The sequence below is a fragment of the Aethina tumida genome, chromosome 4, assembly GCF_024364675.1.
Source record: "Aethina tumida isolate Nest 87 chromosome 4, icAetTumi1.1, whole genome shotgun sequence".
In the NCBI taxonomy this organism is placed as follows: domain Eukaryota; kingdom Metazoa; phylum Arthropoda; class Insecta; order Coleoptera; family Nitidulidae; genus Aethina; species Aethina tumida.
This window is the reverse complement of record NC_065438.1, coordinates 12,027,014-12,050,520: the sequence shown is the minus strand read 5'-3', so window position 1 is coordinate 12,050,520 and position 23,507 is coordinate 12,027,014. Positions and strand designations below refer to the sequence as shown.

At 28.5% G+C, this 23,507-nt stretch overlaps 1 protein-coding gene across 2 annotated transcripts in view; it reads left to right on the top strand.

The window, feature by feature from the left end:
• LOC109596131 (uncharacterized) overlaps positions 1 to 23,507 on the top strand; it is a 145,768-nt gene that overhangs the window by 1,189 nt on the left and 121,072 nt on the right. For both annotated transcript variants that reach the window (XM_049965910.1, XM_049965909.1), the window contains exon 5: positions 242 to 2,129. In XM_049965910.1, coding sequence (XP_049821867.1) covers positions 1,605 to 2,129 — 525 coding nt within the window. In that variant the 5' untranslated portion in view covers positions 242 to 1,604. The remainder of the gene's footprint in view (positions 1 to 241; positions 2,130 to 23,507) is intronic.

The following is a 23,507-nucleotide window of genomic DNA, read 5'->3' as shown; positions in this document are numbered from 1 at the left end:
ATGACCACAACAGCTGTACTATATCTGATCGAGGTTAGTTACTTGTCATAAAGTTCTCGTAATATTGCTATCTATGACACTAGTAAAAGAAGAGGTCAATTTAAAGCTGAAAGTTAATTAAAAGAAAAGCATGATAAATATTAAAAATATTAATATTGTACTGAGTTTTAGCTGGTATCACAGATATGTGTTGTATTTATGGGTAAAATATTGAAATAATTTGCTTAACAACTTTTTTTAGGATCTAGGAAACGAAATTCATTTCGATGCTGAAGAAGACTGGACGGTGGATTCAAGTTTTGGTGTCGATCTATTGCAAGTTGCCACCCATGAAATTGGTCATTCCTTGGGACTAGAACATGCGAATACCAAAGATTCTGTCATGTACCCAATGTATTTGAATTATATTCCATATTTTCATTTGACTTTCGATGATATTGAAGGAATAAAAAATATTGATGAGGGTGTGCCAAATGATTCAACAATATGTTTTGTAGTTAATGGAACGATGACACATACTAAGAATTTTAAAACTAAAGAAGTAATGTTTTTTGAAAATATTCTTTTAGTGTAACGCTTTAATTTTATTTTCATGTAATATACAGGGTGATTCACCTAATTTATTCATTAGAAGTTTATAGAGAACATAAATAAATATTGATACCTATTTCATTGTGATTAGTTTATACCAATTTGAAGACAGGTAGGTTACAGAATTCTGTGTAGCGAAATAAAAGCTTCAGAATGTAAACGATGAAAACTGTAGGCGGCAAAATTTTTTGTAAAACAATCGTCGGATGTCGCTAACGTAGGGGACGGCAGTGCCAGTGGCGGCGTACCGCGTGAGCACCACGGGAACACACGCCACACACGATGTGTGGACGCGAGAGGGAGAGAGAGAGAGATGAGCATCGACGTATAGAGCAACAGAGTTGAGGATCATTGAGGTGATAGGAGGGATAAAGGGGAAAGCGAGTCGTGGAAGAGGCGAAGGAGGAGGTGACGGCGGCTGTTTATCGATTGCGGCGGCGCAGGCGCAGTTGACGGCCAGGAGCAGCGGCGGCAGTGTCGAGTGAGAAACGGCCGGCACAGCTCGCGCCCGGGCGGGGAGGACTGTGCAGCACCAAATAGCGGTGCGATATAGCGAGCTTCTCAAGATGGCGGCACCTAGTGATCTCGGGAGCGAGAGTAGTCGGCGGCGCTAGTACGCGGCCGCCAGTGCGGAGCAGTGTTGTTGTGCGAGGCGTGACCTGGTGCAAGTGCCGTGCCGTGCCGTTCCCGTAGCCGCGACGTAGTGATGATGTGATGTCGTTGGCCAGGCCGGTCCGCGTTCGCCTCTACGTCGACGAGATCCATGCCGCCGGAGTGGCACGTAGCGCCAGCAGAGCAGCCGCGGACCATGCAGCATGAGCGTGGAGGGTCTGTCGCGTGGGAGGCCCCGAAGAAGCACGAGCAACAGCAACACAAGCACGAAGAGGAGGAAGCGGCCTAGCGGGAGGCCCCGGCACACGGACCCCGGGGGCACTCGGAGCCGCGAGGGGAGGCACTCCGGCCGCCCGCAGCGATGCTCCCGGCTCCCGTAACACCGCGCCTTGCCCCACAGAATGCCCCGGGGCCCGCCGACGGGCCTGTCGCTGCTCCTGATGGCCGGCCTGGCGTTCGCCACCGCCACCTCGCCACCAAACAACCCCTGGCTGTCCGACCTGGCGACCGACCTCCAGACCGCCTCTTCGGCGGTCGACTTGCGGCCTCGTTGCGAGAGCCCCGAGCCTCTCTGTCCGCCGCCCTGCCCACCCAACATCACTAAACCATCTACATCTATTCATCAGTGCCTTTATTACTTGCAAGAATCGCACAAAGACGAGGTGTGCGGCCGCGACGACTTAACACCCCAGCGCAGGCGTAACCTGCTGCACGGACTCCGGATGCGCCACTGTTGCGAACACGCGGTCGACTCCGCTCTACCGCCGGCCGCCTTCCAGGGCGGCAACGTTTGCCGGAAACACCTCTCAGCGCTAATCGACCTCGACCGACTCGTGCACCACGTCCATTGCGGCATCCACGATCTGCTCACCCACTACGACTGCGAACAGTCCTATTCCATCGTCCACACCTGCAAAAATTGCGAGGTAAATCTTTACTCTCTACGCCTCATGCCTCACGCCTGACATCATCATCTTCCTCCTTTTCGATCGCTCATCCTCACAATTACCACGACCTCGTGATCTGGTCTTCGTTTTTCGCGGTCCATCTTCTGCGCTTACCTTTGGCGCTTGTACACTACCACGCATACCCTCCACATAGCTTCTAATACGCCAGCGCGTGTTGGTACTAAATCTCTTTAAATTCACCTTAATATTTATTTAATAATTATTTTATCCACAACAATTATAACTCCAAAAGGGCATTCCAGAATAAAAAACGGTGTACCAAGGCTGGTTATGAAGGTTTATTCTTCGAAATAAATTGAAATAAACTGGTGTAGACGTAATCAACTTTTTCATCACCATCACGATGAAATTGTGAAAATAAAGGTTCCAAAGAAATGAAGTGTGTCTACAAATTATTTTACTGTACTTCTGGTTAGTATTCAAACAAGTATAAATTATACAATACTCGATTCTTATTGGTGACAGGATTAGGATTCACTTTAATCAAGCGTCCTTTGCATATAAATCCAGACCTAGAATATTGATGAGGACGTTGATAAAGGGACGTAATATGGACCTGGAGGTTTTTCAAATCATAGTTTTATGACTTTATTCTGTTAATTGGCAATTTTTTTTGCCAGCTTCATTTAGTCGTCTGAATATTAACCAGTTAATGTGCAATAATGTGTACGTTATGAGTCTTGCATTGGGGTGTAGTTAAACGCCCTCGCATAAAATACAATGTTATATCTCTGGTCGTAAATCTTCCACCAACAAACCTAAAACTTGTAATTAAAGGACCGTTATTTTCAGAAATAGCCACTAAAGTTGAACTCACTTGATGGATTCTTTAGGAAAAAAAAATATAGTCGTATAATGAACCGCCGCCCCGATATCCATCGCTGATAAGCTTTTTTTACAAAATTACTTGCCGTGAAAATAAAATTTTAAAGCCCCATCTCCGTTTATTCGCGCATTGAATATTTATTATTCAGAATGCCATAAAAACACGATCAAATTATAGAAGAAATCGATAAAACATTGAACTTCGGTTTAAATTGGTTTTTAAAAGGTTTTTGATGTGGCCATTGTAAGTCATATTATCAGGTCGGTTTTTTCTGGACGCGTTTTTCGAAAGTAAATTATGTGACAACGAGGGAGGAATAAAAAGGCAGGTCAAAAACAGACTTACGGACACTATTAATTTCCTGTGTCTTGTAGACTTTCGCTCCTCATAATATATTGCCGAAGGAAGGGAGCGCCTAAACGATTCACCCCTTGTGAGCTTGTCAAAATTATTAAGTTCACCGGCGATGTGATGTATGATGACGTAGTTAAAATTGCAATCACGAAAAAATTTCGAAATCCGCGTTAAATTTGTTACGGCATATTGACGTGGGAATTAACTGGTGTAATATAGATTTCATTAAACAACAAATAACGTAGTATCCACTGTAAAATTATACGTGGAATTCGAAATTCTAATTAGTCCTAGTAATAGAAGTTGGTTTCCAATTGTGAAATATCACCTAAATGTCATATTTTAGAAAAATGTTGTGGAATGCGAATATTGTAAAACATTATATTACTCCATAATTATGATAGTTAGGTAATTATAAGTAATCGAATGTGAAAAAAAAAATAATTTTTTCGAAGCATTGTAAAAAATATCAAACATATCAAATGCTTCATTTACTTTATTGTATATTGCCCACAGATATGCACCTAATACTTTGCATAACATAAATGTGGACACTTTACTGGAACAATGTCTTTTAGTAGTAAATTTTTTTTAAGTATAATTGAAACATAATCAAATAAAAACTTATATCTCAATTTCTCCATATTTTTTTAACATTTTCATGTAATAATTACGAAAGTGAAAAATAGATTTACCAAATTATCCTTCCTTGTCAGTCATTGAGATCACCATCACAATGAACGATATCAGAATATTACTAACGTTCAATTTGCCCAATAAATAAGAATTTGAAGTAAGTTAACGAACGTACCTAATCGAGCTTTTATCGATGTAAGGAGAGTTATATTAAATCCTTTTCACATCAATTTCACTTTAATGAAAAACTGAAGACTTTAGATGTTAGTAGCTTCTCGTTTTAATATATTATCACCGTTTTTCAGGAACTGGTTTTCATTTAATGTTGTTCACGTTTTCTTTTTCGAAAAATTGTTAAGACTTTACTACTTTTAGAACAACTTAGCTGACCTTAGAAATAATAAATAATAAAATGTTACTTACCACTTAAAGTATTAGCTGAAAATGATGTATATTGTGAATATTTTCATTAAAACTTTATTACTAACATATATAAACAAGATATAATTATTAGAAAAATGGCATATTAAATGTTCGACAGTTATACGAAGAACTAAAATTGTGAAACACAATAAATTAAAAGGTTACTTTTTACTTTATTTCGGAGATGTAAATGATGGATAAGACGAATATTTTCATCAGAGTTTAAACTGAACTATTTCAATTTCTCGTATAACTTGTGTGCTGAAATTTCAATAGAATTAAGCACAAAAAAGTTCAACATATACTTTTCTCATTACAAACAGTGGACAAAATTTACATTATGTAGTATTTTGTAATTTTATTATAGTTATGAAAGTTGTACAAAGATTTAATATATTCTTATGATTTCTCTATAATTGAAAAAATAGAGTAATTTTTATAAAGACTACTTTCTACCTAATTTAGGGTATGAAAAGGACTGACAAGATGAATATTTTCATCAGAATTTAATTATTATATATTGGGTTGGCAAGTAAGTCATTGCGGATTTCACTCATTGATGGCTTCAGTTGAATTTTTAGGTTTGCTGGCGTAGTCCAAATGTAAAACACATTTTGTTATTTGATAGTTGGAAATTCAGCTATCAATCAGTAAAAAAAGTTTTTTGATCGGTTGCGTAGTTTTCGTTTGGCGTTAGTTGAAAAATGGAAGATCAAAAGGAACATTTTCGTCATATTTTGCTTTTTTATTTCCGCAAAGGGAAAAACGTATCGCAAGCTCACAAAAAGTTATGTGCTGTTTATGGCGTGGAAGCCTTAAAAGAACGGCAGTTTCAAAATTGGTTTGCCAAATTTCGTTCTGGTGATTTTTCACTCAAAGATGAAAAATGCTCTGGTCGTCCAGTTGAAGTTGATGACGACCTAATCAAAGCAATAATCGATTCAGATCGTCACAGTACAACACGTGAGATTGCAGAGAAGCTTCCTGTATCACATACATGCATTGAAACTCACTTAAAACAACTTGGCTTGTTCAAAACCTCGATACATGAGTTCTTCACGAACTGAAGGAAACGCATTTAACGCAACGCATTAACCGCCGCGATTTGCTTAATAAACGTAATGAAAATGATCCATTTTTAAAACAACTGATAACTGGCGATGAAAAATGGGTTGTTTACAACAATATCAAGCGGAAAAGACCGTGGAGCAGGCCATGTGAACCAGCTCGTCAGGTATTCATCAAAAGAAGATTTTGTTATCAGTTTAGTGGGATTATAAAGGAATTGTCTACTTTGAACTCTTACCACCCAACCGAACGATCAATTCGGTTGTCTACATTGAACAACTAATGAAATTAAACAATGCAGTTGAAAAAAAGCGGCCCGAATTGACAAATCGAAAAGGTGTTGTATTCCATCATGACAATGCAAGGCCCCACACATCTTTGGTCACTCGGCAAAAATTATTGGAGCTTGGTTGGGATGTTTTGCCACATCCACCATATAGTCCTGACCTTGCATCATCTGATTACTTTTTATTTCGATCTTTACAAAACTCCTTGAATGATAAAAATTTCAATAATGATGATGATGTCAAATCGTACCTGATTCAGTTTTTTACTAATAAAAGTTTTATGAACTTGGGATTATGATGCTGCCTGAAAGATGGCAAAAGGTCATTTATCAAAATGGGCAATACATTACAGAGTAAAGTTATTTAGTTCTTTGAAAAAATTGTCTTTGATTTTCTAAAAAAAATCCGCAATTACTTAGTTGCCAACCCAATAAATTAAGTATTATGATTAGTAGAAAAATGTTATATGAGAAACTGAAATTGAGACTTAAGCATAAGAAAATCATCATTTACTTTTTTCAGTATAAACGGTGAACATAATATTATTATAGTTATAGAAGTCATATTAGGATTTAAATATGTTTTCTTTATGATTAAAAAAGAAAATAGAGCAATTCTCATAAAAAGATTGCTTTCTAATTAGTTTAGGAGATGAAAATTATGGATAAGGTGAATATTTTCATCAGGCTATATTATTATAGTTATGGTAGTGGTATAATGAGTCAAAATATTCTTTCTTTTTCTTTATAATTAAAAAAGAAAATAGAGCAATTCTCATATAAAGATTTTCATCAGAATTTAATTAATATGGAAATAAGGTATAATATTATTATAGTTATGTGTACGTGATGTGGTCCAATGACTTTAAATTTTCTTCTTTGTTTTCTTTATAATTAAACAAGAAAATAAAGCAATTCCTATAATTCTATAAAAGATTAATTTATACTTAATTTAGGAGATGAAAATAATCATTTAATCATTTAATTACTGTGTTATTATGATTATTGGATAAAGGATAAGTTAAGTGGTTATTACTGGACATCCATACGAGAAATATGTGACTAATTTTCCTTGGACTCTGGTCTTTAGAAGACCGTATATAAAATTATTCAAAATCTATAATTACATTATTTTAAGTAATGAATACGTTCATTGCGATACGAAGATGAATTGGGTGAAACTCCTTATCCAAAGCTCCACATCAAAATAAAATAGTGACTGATAAAGTGACCTGGTTTACAACGATCAAGTAAATTACAGTTGAAACTTCTAACATGTTTTGCCAATTTGTTTCCCAACTGCAATTTCCCTTTAAGTTTGCATCTGAACAAAATGAGTGTAAGTATGTATGCAGTCATGCAGACAATGAATAATATTACTTCTTCCTATTATTATTCAGATAACAATGCGGCCATTGAAGAAACGACCTGAACGAATAACGTAATTTATCTTACTTCATGCTCTCCTCTTGTTTTATAAATACTAAATTAAATTAAATCGTTCGTTTCTCGCCGGATCAAAACAATTTAAATAAATCTGTATGAATGTGAAGTGTCTGTTCTTGAGCCATAAAAAGACCAATCTCAAACAATGGTATAAAAAAAAATGCTGAAACGCAAATGAAAATTTAATCTTCCTTTGAACGAGCCGCCACTGTTAAAGACTGCAATTCGGTCGGACGAAGGCAATTGCAAAGTACTGCCTGGGGCAGATATTTTTGTTGAAAGACTTTTTAATTGATGTCAAGATAAAAGCCGTTTTCGCCTTTATGTCCGCAAACTATTGATTTTCGCAACAGAAAGCACCCGGCATCAACTTAGTTATTCAATATGTAGATTGATCTCGAAAATTGTATTTCCTCGGGCAAGAAGAAGCAAAAAAAAAAATACACTAAGTGGAGTCTTTAGCAATTAATTAACACTCGATTGACTCACAAACGAAACGAAAACGTAATTGGGTTATTCTAAAGGAACACAATAAATACAATCGCAAAAGAAACGAAACAATTGTTTTAAAAAGAGACGAGAAAGAGAGATATTAAATTTACATCCAATTAAACACGGATTTTTATGTGAACGCGAGAAAGGATTAAGGGTTTATAATAAATAAATTTAATGCATGCTAATTGTGTGGAACTACTCGTTTCAGCACGATGATTAAGGTGTGAGCGGAGAGTCTTTATCAATTAATTATCACCGAATTGACTCGTAAAACGAAAAGAAAACGTAATTGAGTTATTGAAGAGAAAAATGATAAATAACCTTATATAACAAGGTACGAAACAGCTTACCGTGAAATAAAAGGCCACGTTTAAAAGAAAAGAATTACCCACTGAAATATGAGTTTACCTTTTTAGACGGACAAATTTATTTCGCTCCTGAACAATAACGGTTTCATACAAAGTGCGGCTTGTTTCGTAATATTTGTTTTCAAGTTTGTGAATATGTATACTTTACAGTTAGTGATTTAAAATTTTGGTGAATTTGTTGTTTAGTTTTGTATGAAATGGGGAAATATTTAAGTAAATGTGGGAGAATATATTTTTCTTTTATTAAAATAATTAACGAATCTGTTACTGTTTTATAAACATTTCCTTTGTTAAGAAACAAAGGAATTGTTACTTATATATTCAATTTTAATATAAATTTGCAATCTTAAAAAAGAATAATTAAATGTAATAGTGTTAATTTATTTTACTAAACATAAAATATAAATATAGAAAAATATTTAATTTTTATGTATTAAAAATTAATTTATTATATTTTAGTAAAAGATTTGGCTTTAGATATAAAATTCTTTAACACAATAAACTTGAACAATAATTAGTTAATTAATTAGACATTTTTTGTGGTTTATACATAGACGGTATAAATTTATTAGAAGAATATAATTTTGAACCATGTGGTTTCTATTTAAAAAATAATATTTGTTTTTTTTATAATGTTTTTGGCATTTTCATTAGAAATGTAATTTTTTCACACTGTTACTTAGGGGTAAAAACAATCAAGTTACTACTCACTTCTGACATTTTACAAGACTTGAGATTGTGGGATTCAACCGTTTGGCACAAATAATAAAATTCGTTAGAATGTTTTATTTTATTATACATATGTACACGAATCCACACTCTGTTTGCCCATTATGAGCTTCAATACATATTTGCTTTTCTTAAACAAGTAGATGTGTAGGTGGATGTTAAGACCTACCAATATTAACTAGCTACAGACTTTATTACCCACTCAACTCAAGTTTGTTGCTTTATAGTGTATTAACATCAACATTGTCTAAAAAGAATTTTGTAGACCTTAGTCAGGGCTTGTTTATTGTGGTTTGAACTCGGACAACCTCTTTCAGCTAAAAAAAACTGCATTTTATTAACGTATGCACATTCCAGTTAAAATAACAAATGAAATACAGAGGATCTCCAGTCAAGAAAGAACTGTTTGATATAACTAATAATAAAAAGAATAAAAAATAAAAAACAAACTTCAACCATAAAGGAAAGATATTGAGTACATCTCCATAAATAAAAAAAAATACTTAAAATAAGCATGCCTCGTTTCATCAGAGAATTATCCTAATGACACGTGACAAAATTCACGATTATTTATAGATAAATTTGACATGACTATGAAATTCATTGATTATTCTATTAACTATGGTGAAATTTTGAAAAATTGTTTATGGCACAACCCTTCATTTTCTGTTCACACTTTTTAATAATTAAAATTGTCTATATTAATGTTATAACAAACTGATAATGCTGATTGATATAGAAAATATTTTTAATTACGTTAAATTTATGAATTTGATATATTATTTGGTTACCATTAGAACTAAGTGATTAAATTGGATATTTTTATTTCAGTTCAAATCTGTCTTCACAAGGCCTTATGAGCCACCAATACCTTACATAAAAAATCATAATTTAGATACATTTTTCTCAATTTTTGACTAAAAAAGTATTATAATAAATTTATACTGATTGATATAGAAGATATTTTCTGTGACATTATTAATTTATCAGTCTAGCTGTCACTAAAATAGGGTACCAAATATTTATTTAATTAATTTTTATTTTATTAATTTTTAATTATTCAAATCCTAATACTAATATATTTAAAAATGTTTAATTTTATTTTTTTCTATTGTAGAAGTTACCATTTCCCTAATTAATCATAATTTATGATAATTGAATTTGAGATTGAGATTGATTACTATCAAAATTAAATGACTAAATTGTATATATTTATTTCAAATTTGCCTCTATTGAAGGATGTGAAATTTACAAATGTTTTTATTAAAAAATAATAATCTTGATGAATGAATCTTGAAGAGAATTTATAATAAATTTAGAAGATATGTCTATGACATTATTAATTTATCTATCTATTACTTACTAAAATAGAGTAGAAAATATTTATTTTTTTTTTAATTATTTCAAATCCCAATAATAACGTTTTTAAAAATGAATAGCTATGTTTTGCTCTATGGAATAACTTACCATTTCCCTTTCATAATTTATAATAATTGAACTCGAGATTGATACTGATTCAGATCAAATTTGTCTTAAATAGACCTTATGAGCCACCAGTATATTATATTTATATTGAAGAATGTGAAATTCACAAAATTTTATCAAAAAATAATAATTTAGACAATTTTTTCTCATTTTTTTGACCAAAAAATGTTAAAATAAATTTATACTGATTAACATAGAAAATATTTTCTATGACAGTATTAATTTATCTATTCATCTATTACTCACTAAAATAGAGTACCAAATATTTATAATAATAATAATCTAATTACATTTTTCTCATTTTTTGTCTAAAAAAATAAATAAATATTTTACTCTCCTTGATATTATTATTTCATCTTTCCAGCTGTTTCTTACTAAATTCGAGTACCAAATATTTAATTTATTTAATTATTTCAATAATACCAATATTATTAAAAATGCCATTTTTTTTCTTTATGGTATATTATGTCAATTTCCATTCATACTTTTTAATAATTGAACTGGAGATTAAAATTGATTATGATTTGAATTGAAATAAAAATTTTCAATTTAATAAGAAACTTATTAAATTGAACATTTTTATTTCAATTCAAATCTGTCTTAATTAGGCCTTATTACTCATGTATCTTACCTTTATTTAGAAGGGTATTTACATGTATTAAAAATGATAAAATATTCAATATTAAAATATAAAACTATAATTTAAAAAAAAAATGGTGAATGCGCCCATACATATGTGTATTTAAAATAAGTTTAAAACAATCTTATGTTTATTTAGAAGGGTATGAAATTTACAGAATTAAATAATAATGATAATTAATAATCTAGTTAAAGTGTTAAGTTAAAATTGGTTGATATAGAAAAAAAATTTCTATGATATATATAGTCCATCTTCTAAAATCTTTAAAATTGACTACCAAATTATTAATTTATTTAATTATATTAGATCCTGCTAATAGAAAAAGGTCTATTGGTAATGTTTTTAAACATGTTTAAATTGCGGTTGCTTACTATTCAAATCTAATCGATTAAATTGGATATTTTATTGTATTAAAAATAATAGATGATATGACAAAACAAAATGTTTTAATAAACTTATTTTGATTGATGTAAAATAAGACACTATAATCTATCTTTTCCTCTGTTACTCAATACAATCGAGTTATAATTAAAAAAGTTGCAGAGACGTTTCCCTTAAATGTGCCACTCTGTATGACACCTAGAAGTCGTAGTGGCCCATAAGTACGAGTCAAGATCTTCCCATTTGATGGATGACACCAACACGAGTATCGAAATCAATCGATAGCGAAGGGTTGACGTCTCCAAGAGGCCGACAATAAAATCACCCGCATCAAAAACAAAAGGACAAGTTACATAACGCACTCACGGCTAAGCTAATCCGCAATTACCATGCGGGACCGGTTAGCCGAAACGACACGGCGGGGCGGACGGCAAAAGAAATTCCACCGCCGTTCATCTTGGCCGCCGTGAGTGGGTGCACCCCATACAATTCCTTTCGGGACCGCACACACACACACACACGCTCGTGAATCAGGACGCGTCGGGGCGTCCGGACGCGTCCGCACCACCCGTGCCGTTGCCGTCTGTGGCAACGTCGCGCCCATCCGCCGAACCCGGTGCGGTATGCGGCGTTGCCGGCGCGGTCCTCCGCCCGTATTGAGTGTTTTATTTCGTGCGGATCTGGAGGCGGCCGGGCCGATGCTTGAGGACCAGGATTTTTAGTGAGAGCGTGCTAATACGTTGCGCCGCCAAATCTGTTTGCCGTACGGTTTCGTTTCGGGGGCCGGCGGTGAGACCGGGCGGATGGTAACCCATCTGGTTGTGGTTGTTTCGGGACCGTTTTGTAAATGTATTCCCTCCGATTAATGGGGACGTGTAAACTATATCTGGATCACCATGATTTTTTTGTATTATATTTTATATAAATTGTATAGTTTCTATGAAAATAATAAATAATGATTAATTTAATAATAAATTATATTTTTTAATACTGTGAACTATACAGTTCTTTTTAAATCTGTACTTATGTCTAAGAATTTTAGGTATATATATATAATGTAGCACATTTAAAAAAGGAAATATCTCCGCAAAAATAGAATATATCTGTATTTAACGATGCCTAACTAAAAGAGATTTGGAATGAAATCAAAAATACCCAATTTAATCAATTAGTTTTAATGGCAATTAACCTCAATCTCAAAGTTCAATCATCATAAAATATGAATGGAAAATGGCAGGTTGTATTATAAATAAAAATAAAATTATAAGCAGATAATAAAAAAGCCTATGCATGACAAAAATATTTTCTATATTACTCAGGTGAGGATTATTATAACATTTTTTGTAGTTAAAAATGAGGAAAATTAATTAAGTTATTTTTTTAAATATAAAGTTCAATAAATTTCACATTTTTTAAAATAAAATAGAAAATATTTTTATGACATGCATAGACTTTTTTAAATTATTTAATTATGTTAAATCTTTATGAATCTGAATTATTTTCTGAATTATCTTCTTAATATTTATATTGAAGTGAAATTCGGAGAAGTTTTTATTAAAAAATATTAATATGATTAATTCCTCATTTTTTGATTAAAAAAATATAATAAATTTATACTGATTAATTGAAGATATTTCCTGTGATATTATTAATTTATCAGACTAGTTATTACTCAATAAAATCAGATATAGATTAAATTGGATATATTTATTTCAATTCAAATCTGCCCCAACTAGACCTTTTGGCCCACCAATATCTTACATTTATATTAAAAGATGTGAAATTTAGAGTTTTTATAAAAAAGTAATAATCTAGATACCTTTTTCTTATTTTTTTTTGAAACAATAATATTTAATTGATTAATTATGTAACCAAAATTATTCACTATTAAAATTAACATATTTAAAATTGGTTAAAATGACTGTAACATTAAAATATTATAATTTATAAACAGTTTTTACCTAACGTTGCATGGTTATATATATTAAAATTAATTATTTAAAACTGGCGAAGTAATAATAAAATATCATAAATAAAAAAATGAGGTGAATGTGCCATAGATAAAATGCATCAGTCAAATAAGATTGAAAGAACAATTTATGAATTATTTATGCAAATGAAAGTGTCACGTTTATTTGCACAAATCCACAAAGTCAATTAATTAAAAATTTTAATTTTTGCATAAAAAGCAATCCACGTCTTTATTGTAAGCAAGGGAAATGCAATTTTAAACTACTACCTCAACAAAATAATAAAAACGTTTCGATATTCTCTTTGTCTAAAGTTTTCCGCGGACGGAAATATTTTAACGGAAATTACCGATTTAATACCAATGTCAACAGGACTTAAGACGTTCTCCAACAAAGTATGAATGGAGTATTACTCTATGTATTCAGAGTTCAGTACAAAAGACGGATAGCTCATCGTTTTTTAATATCTTTTGATAAAATGAATAAGTTCAAAAGATCCCGACATCTCAAGGATTATACTTTTATTAATCTTCTACGCTGCGAGGAATATTAGTTGAATCGTTGAAGTTTGTCGCGAGATGATCATTGTCGATTACATTTAGAAAAATGCACGAAGTAATACTTACTTTCCACAATTATAAAATCGATTTTTTATTATACATCACATAATCTCATGTAGTTTTAACTAGTACATATATTAATTAAATATTTAAGTTATTCAAGAAAGGTTCATCTTCATGTAGTCATAACTAACGTAACTGGTTAATAAATCTTTTTTAGATTAAAATAAACAATATTGTGTTAAAGATAGTCTATCCTTGATGAATTAAATAAATGAAATGCCTATAAAACATATTAATTATCCCATGTAGTCTTAACTAGTTCAACTAGTAACTAAATATTTTAAAACTTATTCAAGAAAAAACGATTTTTAGGAACGTACTTAGGATCTTATATTTCCTTAGGGAAGACCCTTAAGTTAGGAACTTCTTACCCTATTATGATGCATACTATATGAATTCGAAAGGTTGCCCAAATATTATGGGAAGAAAAATATTAAATATTTAATAAAAAATATATTTTTTTAGAAAATGTTTCAACTTATTCATTTCGAATATAGAAGCAGAATATAAATCTAGTTTGAACTTAAATCTACTAAAAATATTTATTTTTTAGTAGATTTATCTTTACTTTATCTATATTCGAATTAAGTAAGTCAAATATATAATAACTAAATCATTTCACGTAGTTCTAACTAAATAAACGATTTATGGGAATGTATAATATCTTTTTATGGGGGACCTTCAAGGTACATTTTTATAGGAATTAATAAAACTGGAATATGGTATACTATATATATATATATATATATATATATATATATATATATCTCCTTCGGGAGACCTTTAGGAAACATTTTTATAGGAACTTCTTATCTTATTTCGAGGTATACTAGAATCATAAATCTAGAATATACAATTAGATTAATATAAATTTTGTGTTAACTACATTATTTTAATTCTTACTAGTATAGCTAGTAACTAAATATTTTAAAAGCTATTCAAGGAAAACCAATTCTTAGAAAAGTGCTTAGAGGCCTATATATTTATTAAGGGGGGACTTTTTTTACTCTATTTTGATAATCTATGAATCTGGGATATTGCTCACATATTATGGGACAGGAAAAATAGTTTTCTAAAATGGTATTTCTTATTGATTTCAATCAATAGAAACATTTTCTAGTTTAAGGTTAATCCAGTTAAAAAGTATATATTTATTTATTTTTAATACAGAGTATTAAAAAAAACCTTTCCTAGTCCTAAATAGTATAACTACCAATTAAATATTTTAATTGATATTCAAGAGTAACATATTTAAAGGGCCTAAGTCTGAAAGGTTATAAAAATAATTTTCATACAAACTCCCTAGTTTATTTTACATTCAGAAATCCAGCACATTCTGCACATAATGTGGAAGACTGTATATACTTTTATTGTTATAATATAATATTTCTGGTACAAGGAAAACAATACTTTATTCAAATTTTATATAATCATAAAATAAGTAGTCAGTGGAGTAAACTTCATATGGAATATAAAATACAAGCTGTAATATAAAGAATGCTTTCCACATTTTTAAGTGTGCGATAAACTGACTTTATACCTTTGGTTTTATGCAAAATTTTATTGTTCGCTTTATAAAACCAAATGACTCAGGATATATTATTGTTTTATTTACTTTTATAAAGGTTTACCTCAAGAATATATGCTATTTATAATAATACGCCCGTTTACAATTTGCTTTTTTTATTTTTTCGTCGACAATTTTTATATACGATCTCTTAATACCCGGCAAAATAGTTTTCGAGTAGGACAAATATTTTATGGAATCGAGTAAAACGGAATAACAGAGCGGTTCCGTCGACGAGATAAATCTAAATAAAACTCGTCGCACCAAAACCAACAGGTCACCCGCATTCATGTAAATCCGACGAAATTTTTGGGAAAAACAAATTTCCATTTAGAGAACAGTGATATTAATATTTAACGAGCGCCGCATGCCAAGTGGTTGGATTTTGCGGAGCTGACGAGAAGTTATATCTTGTCAACGCGCGTTAGTGTCAACGGCAGTCGTATGCGTTCCCCTACGCCGATGCCCGGGATATATTACGTTATTTATGCAATGAAAATGCGCAAAATACCTTTCCGATGCCGTGTTTGCTCTTCATATTATCATTATATTCTATTTTGTTGGGCAATATATCATCTTTTTATTATGGCCATAAACTCAGATGTTGTTGGTCGTCGTTCACTCACCAGTCGGTCCACCTTTGAATATTACAAGGCCAGACGTTTTAGTTTTATTTACTAACAATCAGGATCATTTATGAGGCTAAATTAATGCCTTAATAAATTAATAATACTTCATATATCTTCATTTAGAAATATAATAAAGACTGTGACTGAGGAATTGAAATTAATTATAATTAAAAAACTCATGTTACTCCTTTTATTTCATTTACTTTTTAATTTTAATGTGTAATAATATGTTAAACTTTTTTACTTTTTTTGTTAAAAAAAAGTAACAAGAACTCTAAAAATTAATATTTTTTAATTTAATAATAATTCTGAAAGAAAATTTGATTGAAAATTTGTAAATTTGCTAATTCTAACTATAATTTATTTATTTATGCCGTTATTATGCATACACATTAAGGATTCTAATAAATAATATGATTAAAAAATTGAAAATTAAGATGGTGCTATCTAAATTACATGTTTTTTTTGACTTTTATTTCTTTACTTTTTAAATTTAATATAAATATATATTTAATTCAGTAAAAATAATTATTTTAACTAAAAGAGTTTATTATACCAAATTAAAAAAAATCTTAATAAGCACTGTTTTAGAAATGGAATATTATCTAATTTAATAATAATTTTGAAAGAAATAATGAATTGATAATACAGCTAAAATCAATTAAAACTTAATTTTTATACAAATATTAAACTTTAGGTTTTATTCAGTATGCACGTTAAATTTTAAATTTTATTTATTGAAAATATACATTTTTTATAAAGAGCAAGTTTAACATTTTAAATTAATTAAAAAATGTCCTAAAATATATTTCTGCTTAATAATAATTCTGAAACATATTTTTGTTTTGTTTCATTTGATACTTTTTTTACGAAGTACATAAAAATAAAGTTTCATGTTTTAAGTTAATTTATTATTTAATTTTAATATCACAAACTTTAAATTTTAATTAGCTAAAATATATATTTTTTTAAAATAAAAAAGTAAATTATAATTTATTATTATATTATAAAAATTTATTAAAAAAAATTCATTTAATAATAATAGCTTTGAGAAAAAAATTATTTTAAAAGAAGTAAATAAGATTTAAAATAAAATATTTTTAGTTTTTAAATTCATATTTAAAGTTAGGAATCATGAATGAATGAAAAATCAGCAAAATTAGACACGACCTGTTATATCCTACTTAGAAAATATTGGTATTAATAATAATATATATTATATGGTTTCAATTTTTTAAACTATTAAAGCGTAAAATCAGAACTTATTAGTTTAATATCTATATTACAGAAATATATAATCTGATTCTGATCTGATTTTAAAAATAGCTTTCAATAATTTTTTCGTCGGAAATAAAATTTCTAGATTATATCTTATATATTATATGAAATTTTTGTAATATTTTGTTTTATATGTGAAAAAGTGAAATATCAAAATAATTAAAATGTCTCAAGGAACATTTTTAAATGAAGGTACATTATACAAAATTTTTAAATAATAAAATAGAAGAGTAATTTTATTTTTTCTATTATTATTCTAGTTTTACCTTTTATTGATACTCAAAATTTTATAGCTACAACTACGAGCGTAGTAAACACCAAAATTGCTTGTTTTTATTAAGAAATAAACCTTATAATGAAACTATGAAAGTTAAAATAATGCTCAAAATTATTTTGAAATTTTGACGAAAGTGATTACTTATCATAATTATTATATCCACGCATTAAATTCCATATACTTTACGACAGTAATAAATAATATGTAATATTAAAAAATAAAAAAAATATCTTAAAGTTACGTCTCAATTTATTTGATGGACGTCCAAAATTTAATGGCAGTAATGAACACTGCCAAGATTAAAAACTCCCTTAACAAGTTTTAAATTATGATGTGCCTTTAAGTGCTCGATAAAAAAAGTGTGACGTGACACCCTTTTTTTAAAGCTTTGGCAAATTTACGCAAATCGTCTGCGGGATTTATGTAAGACAGTAAGACACGGATTTCGGGTGTAAATCGACACCACACAGTGTATCATTTTTGATTCTCCGGGAGCTGCTATTTAATATTTAATAGGATCAGGGGGAATATCCATTTAGACGAAATAAATAAATAAATGCATACGTGATAGCATTTTTCTTATGGAGTGACAAATTGAAAATTGTAAATGTTTGGTCGACTCTTACGTTTTGATGTTTATTTGATTAACAATATGTTTTGTCTAAAAATTCAATTAACATACAGTGGTGACCAAGAAAACATATTATGTTAATAAGGAAATACAATCAAAATATAAAACGTTTCATTAATAATAATTATTTATTGTTATTGTACCTAAATTAAAATTATTTCTACATCATTCACGATAGAGACAGTAAAAGTCTGTAAATTTGTTCCGTAGTGAGAGACTTTTACTGTCTCTGTCATGCATGATGTCCCTCTCAAAATTCAGTAGGTTCAAATGCTTATATTTTCCCACACAACTAAAAGAAAAAGATAAATTTGTTCAATTTTTGGATGAAATATGTTGATAATCGAATAAACATTGGAATACGTACCATCTTGCAATTTTATATTTACATATCTATAAAGGAAACCACAATTCTGCATAACAATCAATACGATCGAGAGCCGAATAAATTGGATTAACAACTTTCCGGTTCACTGTTTCTCAGTACACGAAATATTAGATGATACGACTTGTTCGTTAAATCTCAATTCACTGACCACATTGCAAATAAATTGGATTTTCCAACTATGCATCTCGCACCGAGTGTTTTTATAAAATAATTTGAAATGGATATTGAATTTCAACTAAATGTAATAACAAATAGTGTGAATATTTTTTTATAAAAAATTCATGTGTATTTAAATCTATATAAACAGACTTGTAATTATACAAAATGATAAATTTTAGATGTGTTTGAGTAAACTTCTCAGGTTTGAAGGTATTATATTTATATTGTGTACATTATGTAGTCCCCTAAAGGGGGAATGGAAGGTGACAGCAATTTCGCATTAAATTTAACATTAATTGTAACAGGTAAATATTTGCGAGGTGAACTGTAAACAATGTATTTAGGAACTTTAAGGGATTATTCACCCTCTTTGTTGGAGGTGTAACAGTTTGCAAAATGCAGAACTAATTGTGGTGCCATTATTCTTTACTGTTATAGTTAAATGTTCGTATTAAACACTCTTTTTTAACTTTGAATCTATTTTTTTTTCAGGTAAGTCGTTAAACTTTAAATGGAAATTGAATGGTAAGTAGTTAGGGTAATTGTGTATTGATTTAATTACGAATGGGGCTGTTAAAGATGAGAATATTACTTGTTTCATGGCTCAAATGGAATAACTAACTTTGCGTTTCATGATTAACGTCTAAGTCGTAAGAAATTGAAAATTGAGTTTTTAACGGCTATTCATTTAGTGATAAATTATTATTTTTTCATCGTTGTCATTATTTTTAAAATATTCTGTTATCACTCTGTAATTACTTTGCGAACTTTTACCCTGCAAGGTTGTGTTAAATAACCCGTTTATAAAAATTATACTAATTTATGAATGTAGATTTTAGTAACATTGACATTTAAATGTTTCAACATTGTAGGATATATTTTCAGCTACAACTACTCTGTTTACAACTAAAATTATTCAAAAATAATAAATCGATTTTTGATTAATTTGACAATTGATTAACATATTTATATTAACATATTATCCTTTTATACATGAACATTATGTTATCCTAGGTTTATATTTAAAAAATGTTTTAGATATAAATCGCTTTAATATTTTTTTCTTTATAAAAAATAGAAACTTCTTATTAATTTTCTAAAATTATTTTGAAATATTAAATAATGTTATGTTTTTTGATTACTTCATTTCATTCATTCATTTACTGCAGATGGATAGTGATATTATCTATTTTTCTATAATATTTTCAATTAAATTTGTGTTTATAAATTGAGATCTATAAATATTACAGATTTTTTAAATTTTAATAATGTTGAAGTCATGTCTAGAATATATTAATGTTTATTTTATGAATAAATATACTATTTTGCCATAAAAAAATGTCACGTTAGGAAAAAATTAAATATTATCATTAGTGTTTTAGTATATAAAATTAGAAATTTAATTTTGCCAAAAATTCTTATTACTTTTCTAATTATAATATATATTATTTAAAATATTTTTTCTGTTATAATTTTATTTATTTATATAATTATATATATTTTAAAATTAAAAAACAAAACTAGATATGAAATTTATTAGCTTTTATTTTTCAGAACAAAAATCATATTTTTAACAAAAATCTTAATGTCTAAGCAGCTTTTTAATTTTAAAATTAGAAATTTTGAAATTTTTTCTCATTTCACTTCCTTAATTCTTCCCATCTTATATTAATTGAAATGTATGCAGAAACAAAATGTTATTTTTGTTATAAATAAAAATATGATTTTTCTAGGTCTATGTACAAAAAATATGATTTTATTTTAAAAGAAAAACAATTTTTATTTTACTTTACTTTACTAACTTATTTAACATGATGATAATAGAAAAAAAAAACATAAAATTGTTTATTACTTTTATTTTTAAAATTTGCCATAAAATATAAAAATTCAATAAATGTTTTTTTTATAAATAAAAAATTATTCTTGTGAAGAAAAATCATATATTTAACAAGAATCATCATGTCTAAACAAATTTTAATTATATTTTAAAAATTATGATTTTAATAAATAAAATCTTAAATATAATAGTTAAACAAATTTTTTTCATAAAAAATGTTTTTATTATTATATGCTTAAATGCCAAATAGTATAACGTTTTAAAAGAAAATCGTGTTGTTAACAAAAATTACCAGAGTACTTGATTGTTTTTTTAATTTTATAATTATATAATATGATGATAGTAAATAAAAAAACAAAAAAATTAATATAATATTTATTATATTTAAAATCATATTTTTTTGTGATACATTAATTGCAAGGGGTATAAATAAATGTGTTATGAAATGTTAATTAATTTTAACATAAAATAATACACATTAATAAAATGTTTTTATTATTTTATTTTTAATTATGAAATTTAATTATAATAAATATTACAAATTATATAAATAAATAAATATATTATTTATTTAACTTTTCAATAAAAGTTCCATAAATTGACGAAATGTTGATTTTAATACAATCACCAATTAGATTTTATTCAAATGTGCAACAAACATAAATAAATGTACATAAATGACATACTAAAATGATTAATGATTCTTTTAGGAATACCTAAATAGATTTGTTCATAATTTGATTTATAGCTATAGTTTAACTATTATAATGAATATGGCAAATTTTAATGAATTGTCAATATGAATTTAAATTTAGAATAGAGTAATTTTAATATTTTAATCGGTTTTAAATTAAACGTGGTAGTAAAATATATATTACTTATAAAAAATTTCATTAAATTTTAATATACTACTAATTAAATATTGTTTAATTACATTTTAAATTACATTCTTAGCCAGAAAATTGATTTGATTTTTATATTTAAAACAAAATTGATTTTAAACAATTATATAATATTATTAAATTGCTATATGTCATCTAAAACACATTTTTAAAGTTAATCAAATTCACTGACAGGTTTGTTTATCTTTAATCTATAAATTTATTAGCCACAAATTTGTTCCTAATTTGATTTATAATTTGGTAAGCATAAAATTTTAGAAAAAAGTAAATCTATAAAACACAGGAAGATTGAATATAAATTGTCAGAATCGTTCATTCCTTCAAAACTATGAATGGATTTTATTCGAAATCAAACTGAAACAGCGTATTCAAAACGACAATACCACTTACAATTGTTGTATATAACACATAACCGAGTGGAATTATACCCGACGGTGATCTGAATCTGTTGCGAACATTGAATTGTATTTTTCCGCGTTACAATAGAACTTGCATAGAGCGTAAGGTATTGCAAATTCACCTGGCAGGTATGGCTGACATGTGCTCGCAATCCACGTGATTAATCCGCGTGCAATGCCGACGACATAATGTTACTATTCAACCCCTACGCCGTCCCCCCGTTAATTATAATCAATCTGATAAAATGGAGAAGCGGCTGACTCATTTGCATATTCGACCACTTATATGGGAAATGAAGCGGTTCCAGATTAGCGATACAACGCTTTTAATAAGAGATCTCGTTTGCTTTGGGGTGTGCTTTGAATTAACTGTGGTGTGGATTGTTTTTTCTTTTTATTCTTGGACTAAATGATTAAGTAATAATTGTTTTTATTCTTACTTATTACTAAAAACGTGGATATTTTGAGAGGTTTACAAGAATAATGATAAAGCCATTGCAGATTGATGAGAAATGATAAAATGTTTTAAATGTGATTCACTGAATGCGCAATGTTGACATATTTAATTATTGTTACTCTTATCATACATTTTCAGTGTGATTGGTTAATTGGTTAATTGTTTCAGATGGGTATTTTTACGACATATTGCAATTTAATTAATATAAATATTAATTTTATGGCTAAAAAATTAATCCTAAATAAAATTAAATAACATAGATAATATTATTAATAATATATTAATACAAAATTTAATGAAATTATATATATCAAATATATATTTTATCACAACGTTTAATTTAAATACTGATTACATTTAGAATAGAGTAATTTTAATATTATCATATTGATAATACATTAAAATTTGCTATATTCATTATAGTAGTCAACTATAAATCAAATTATATACAAATCTATTTATATATTCCCAAAAGAATCATTAAACATTTCAGTATGTCATTTATGTACATTTATGTGTGTGTGTCGCACATTTGAATAAAACCTAATTGGTGATTGTATTAAAATCAACATTTCATCAATTTATGAAACTTTTATTGAAAAGTTAAATAAATAATTTATGTAAAATATAATATTTATTATAATTAATTAAAATAATAAAAAACATTTTGTTAATGCATATTAAAATTATTTAACATTTCATAATGCTATTATTTCTACTCCTTAATAATTAATATAAGATTAGAAAAATTAAATTTTTAATTAATAAATATTATATTCAATTTTGTGTCTTTTCAAAGTAAAATGTAGTATTCTGCTATAAATAAAAAAAGTATTAAAGATTAATGAAATGAAAAATATTTCAAAAATAAAAATAATAGTAAAAACGTTATTGTTAAAATTATTTAACGCCTAATTTACTTTTATTTTTTCTTCTTACAATTAATATAAATAAGAGAAATTTAAGTTTTAACTAATAAATATTATAATCAGTTTTGTTTTTCAAGGAATAATCAGGTATTTAAATTTTTGTCAAAAATATGATTTTTCTCGGAACCAATATTTATATTAATTTTTAAAAGAC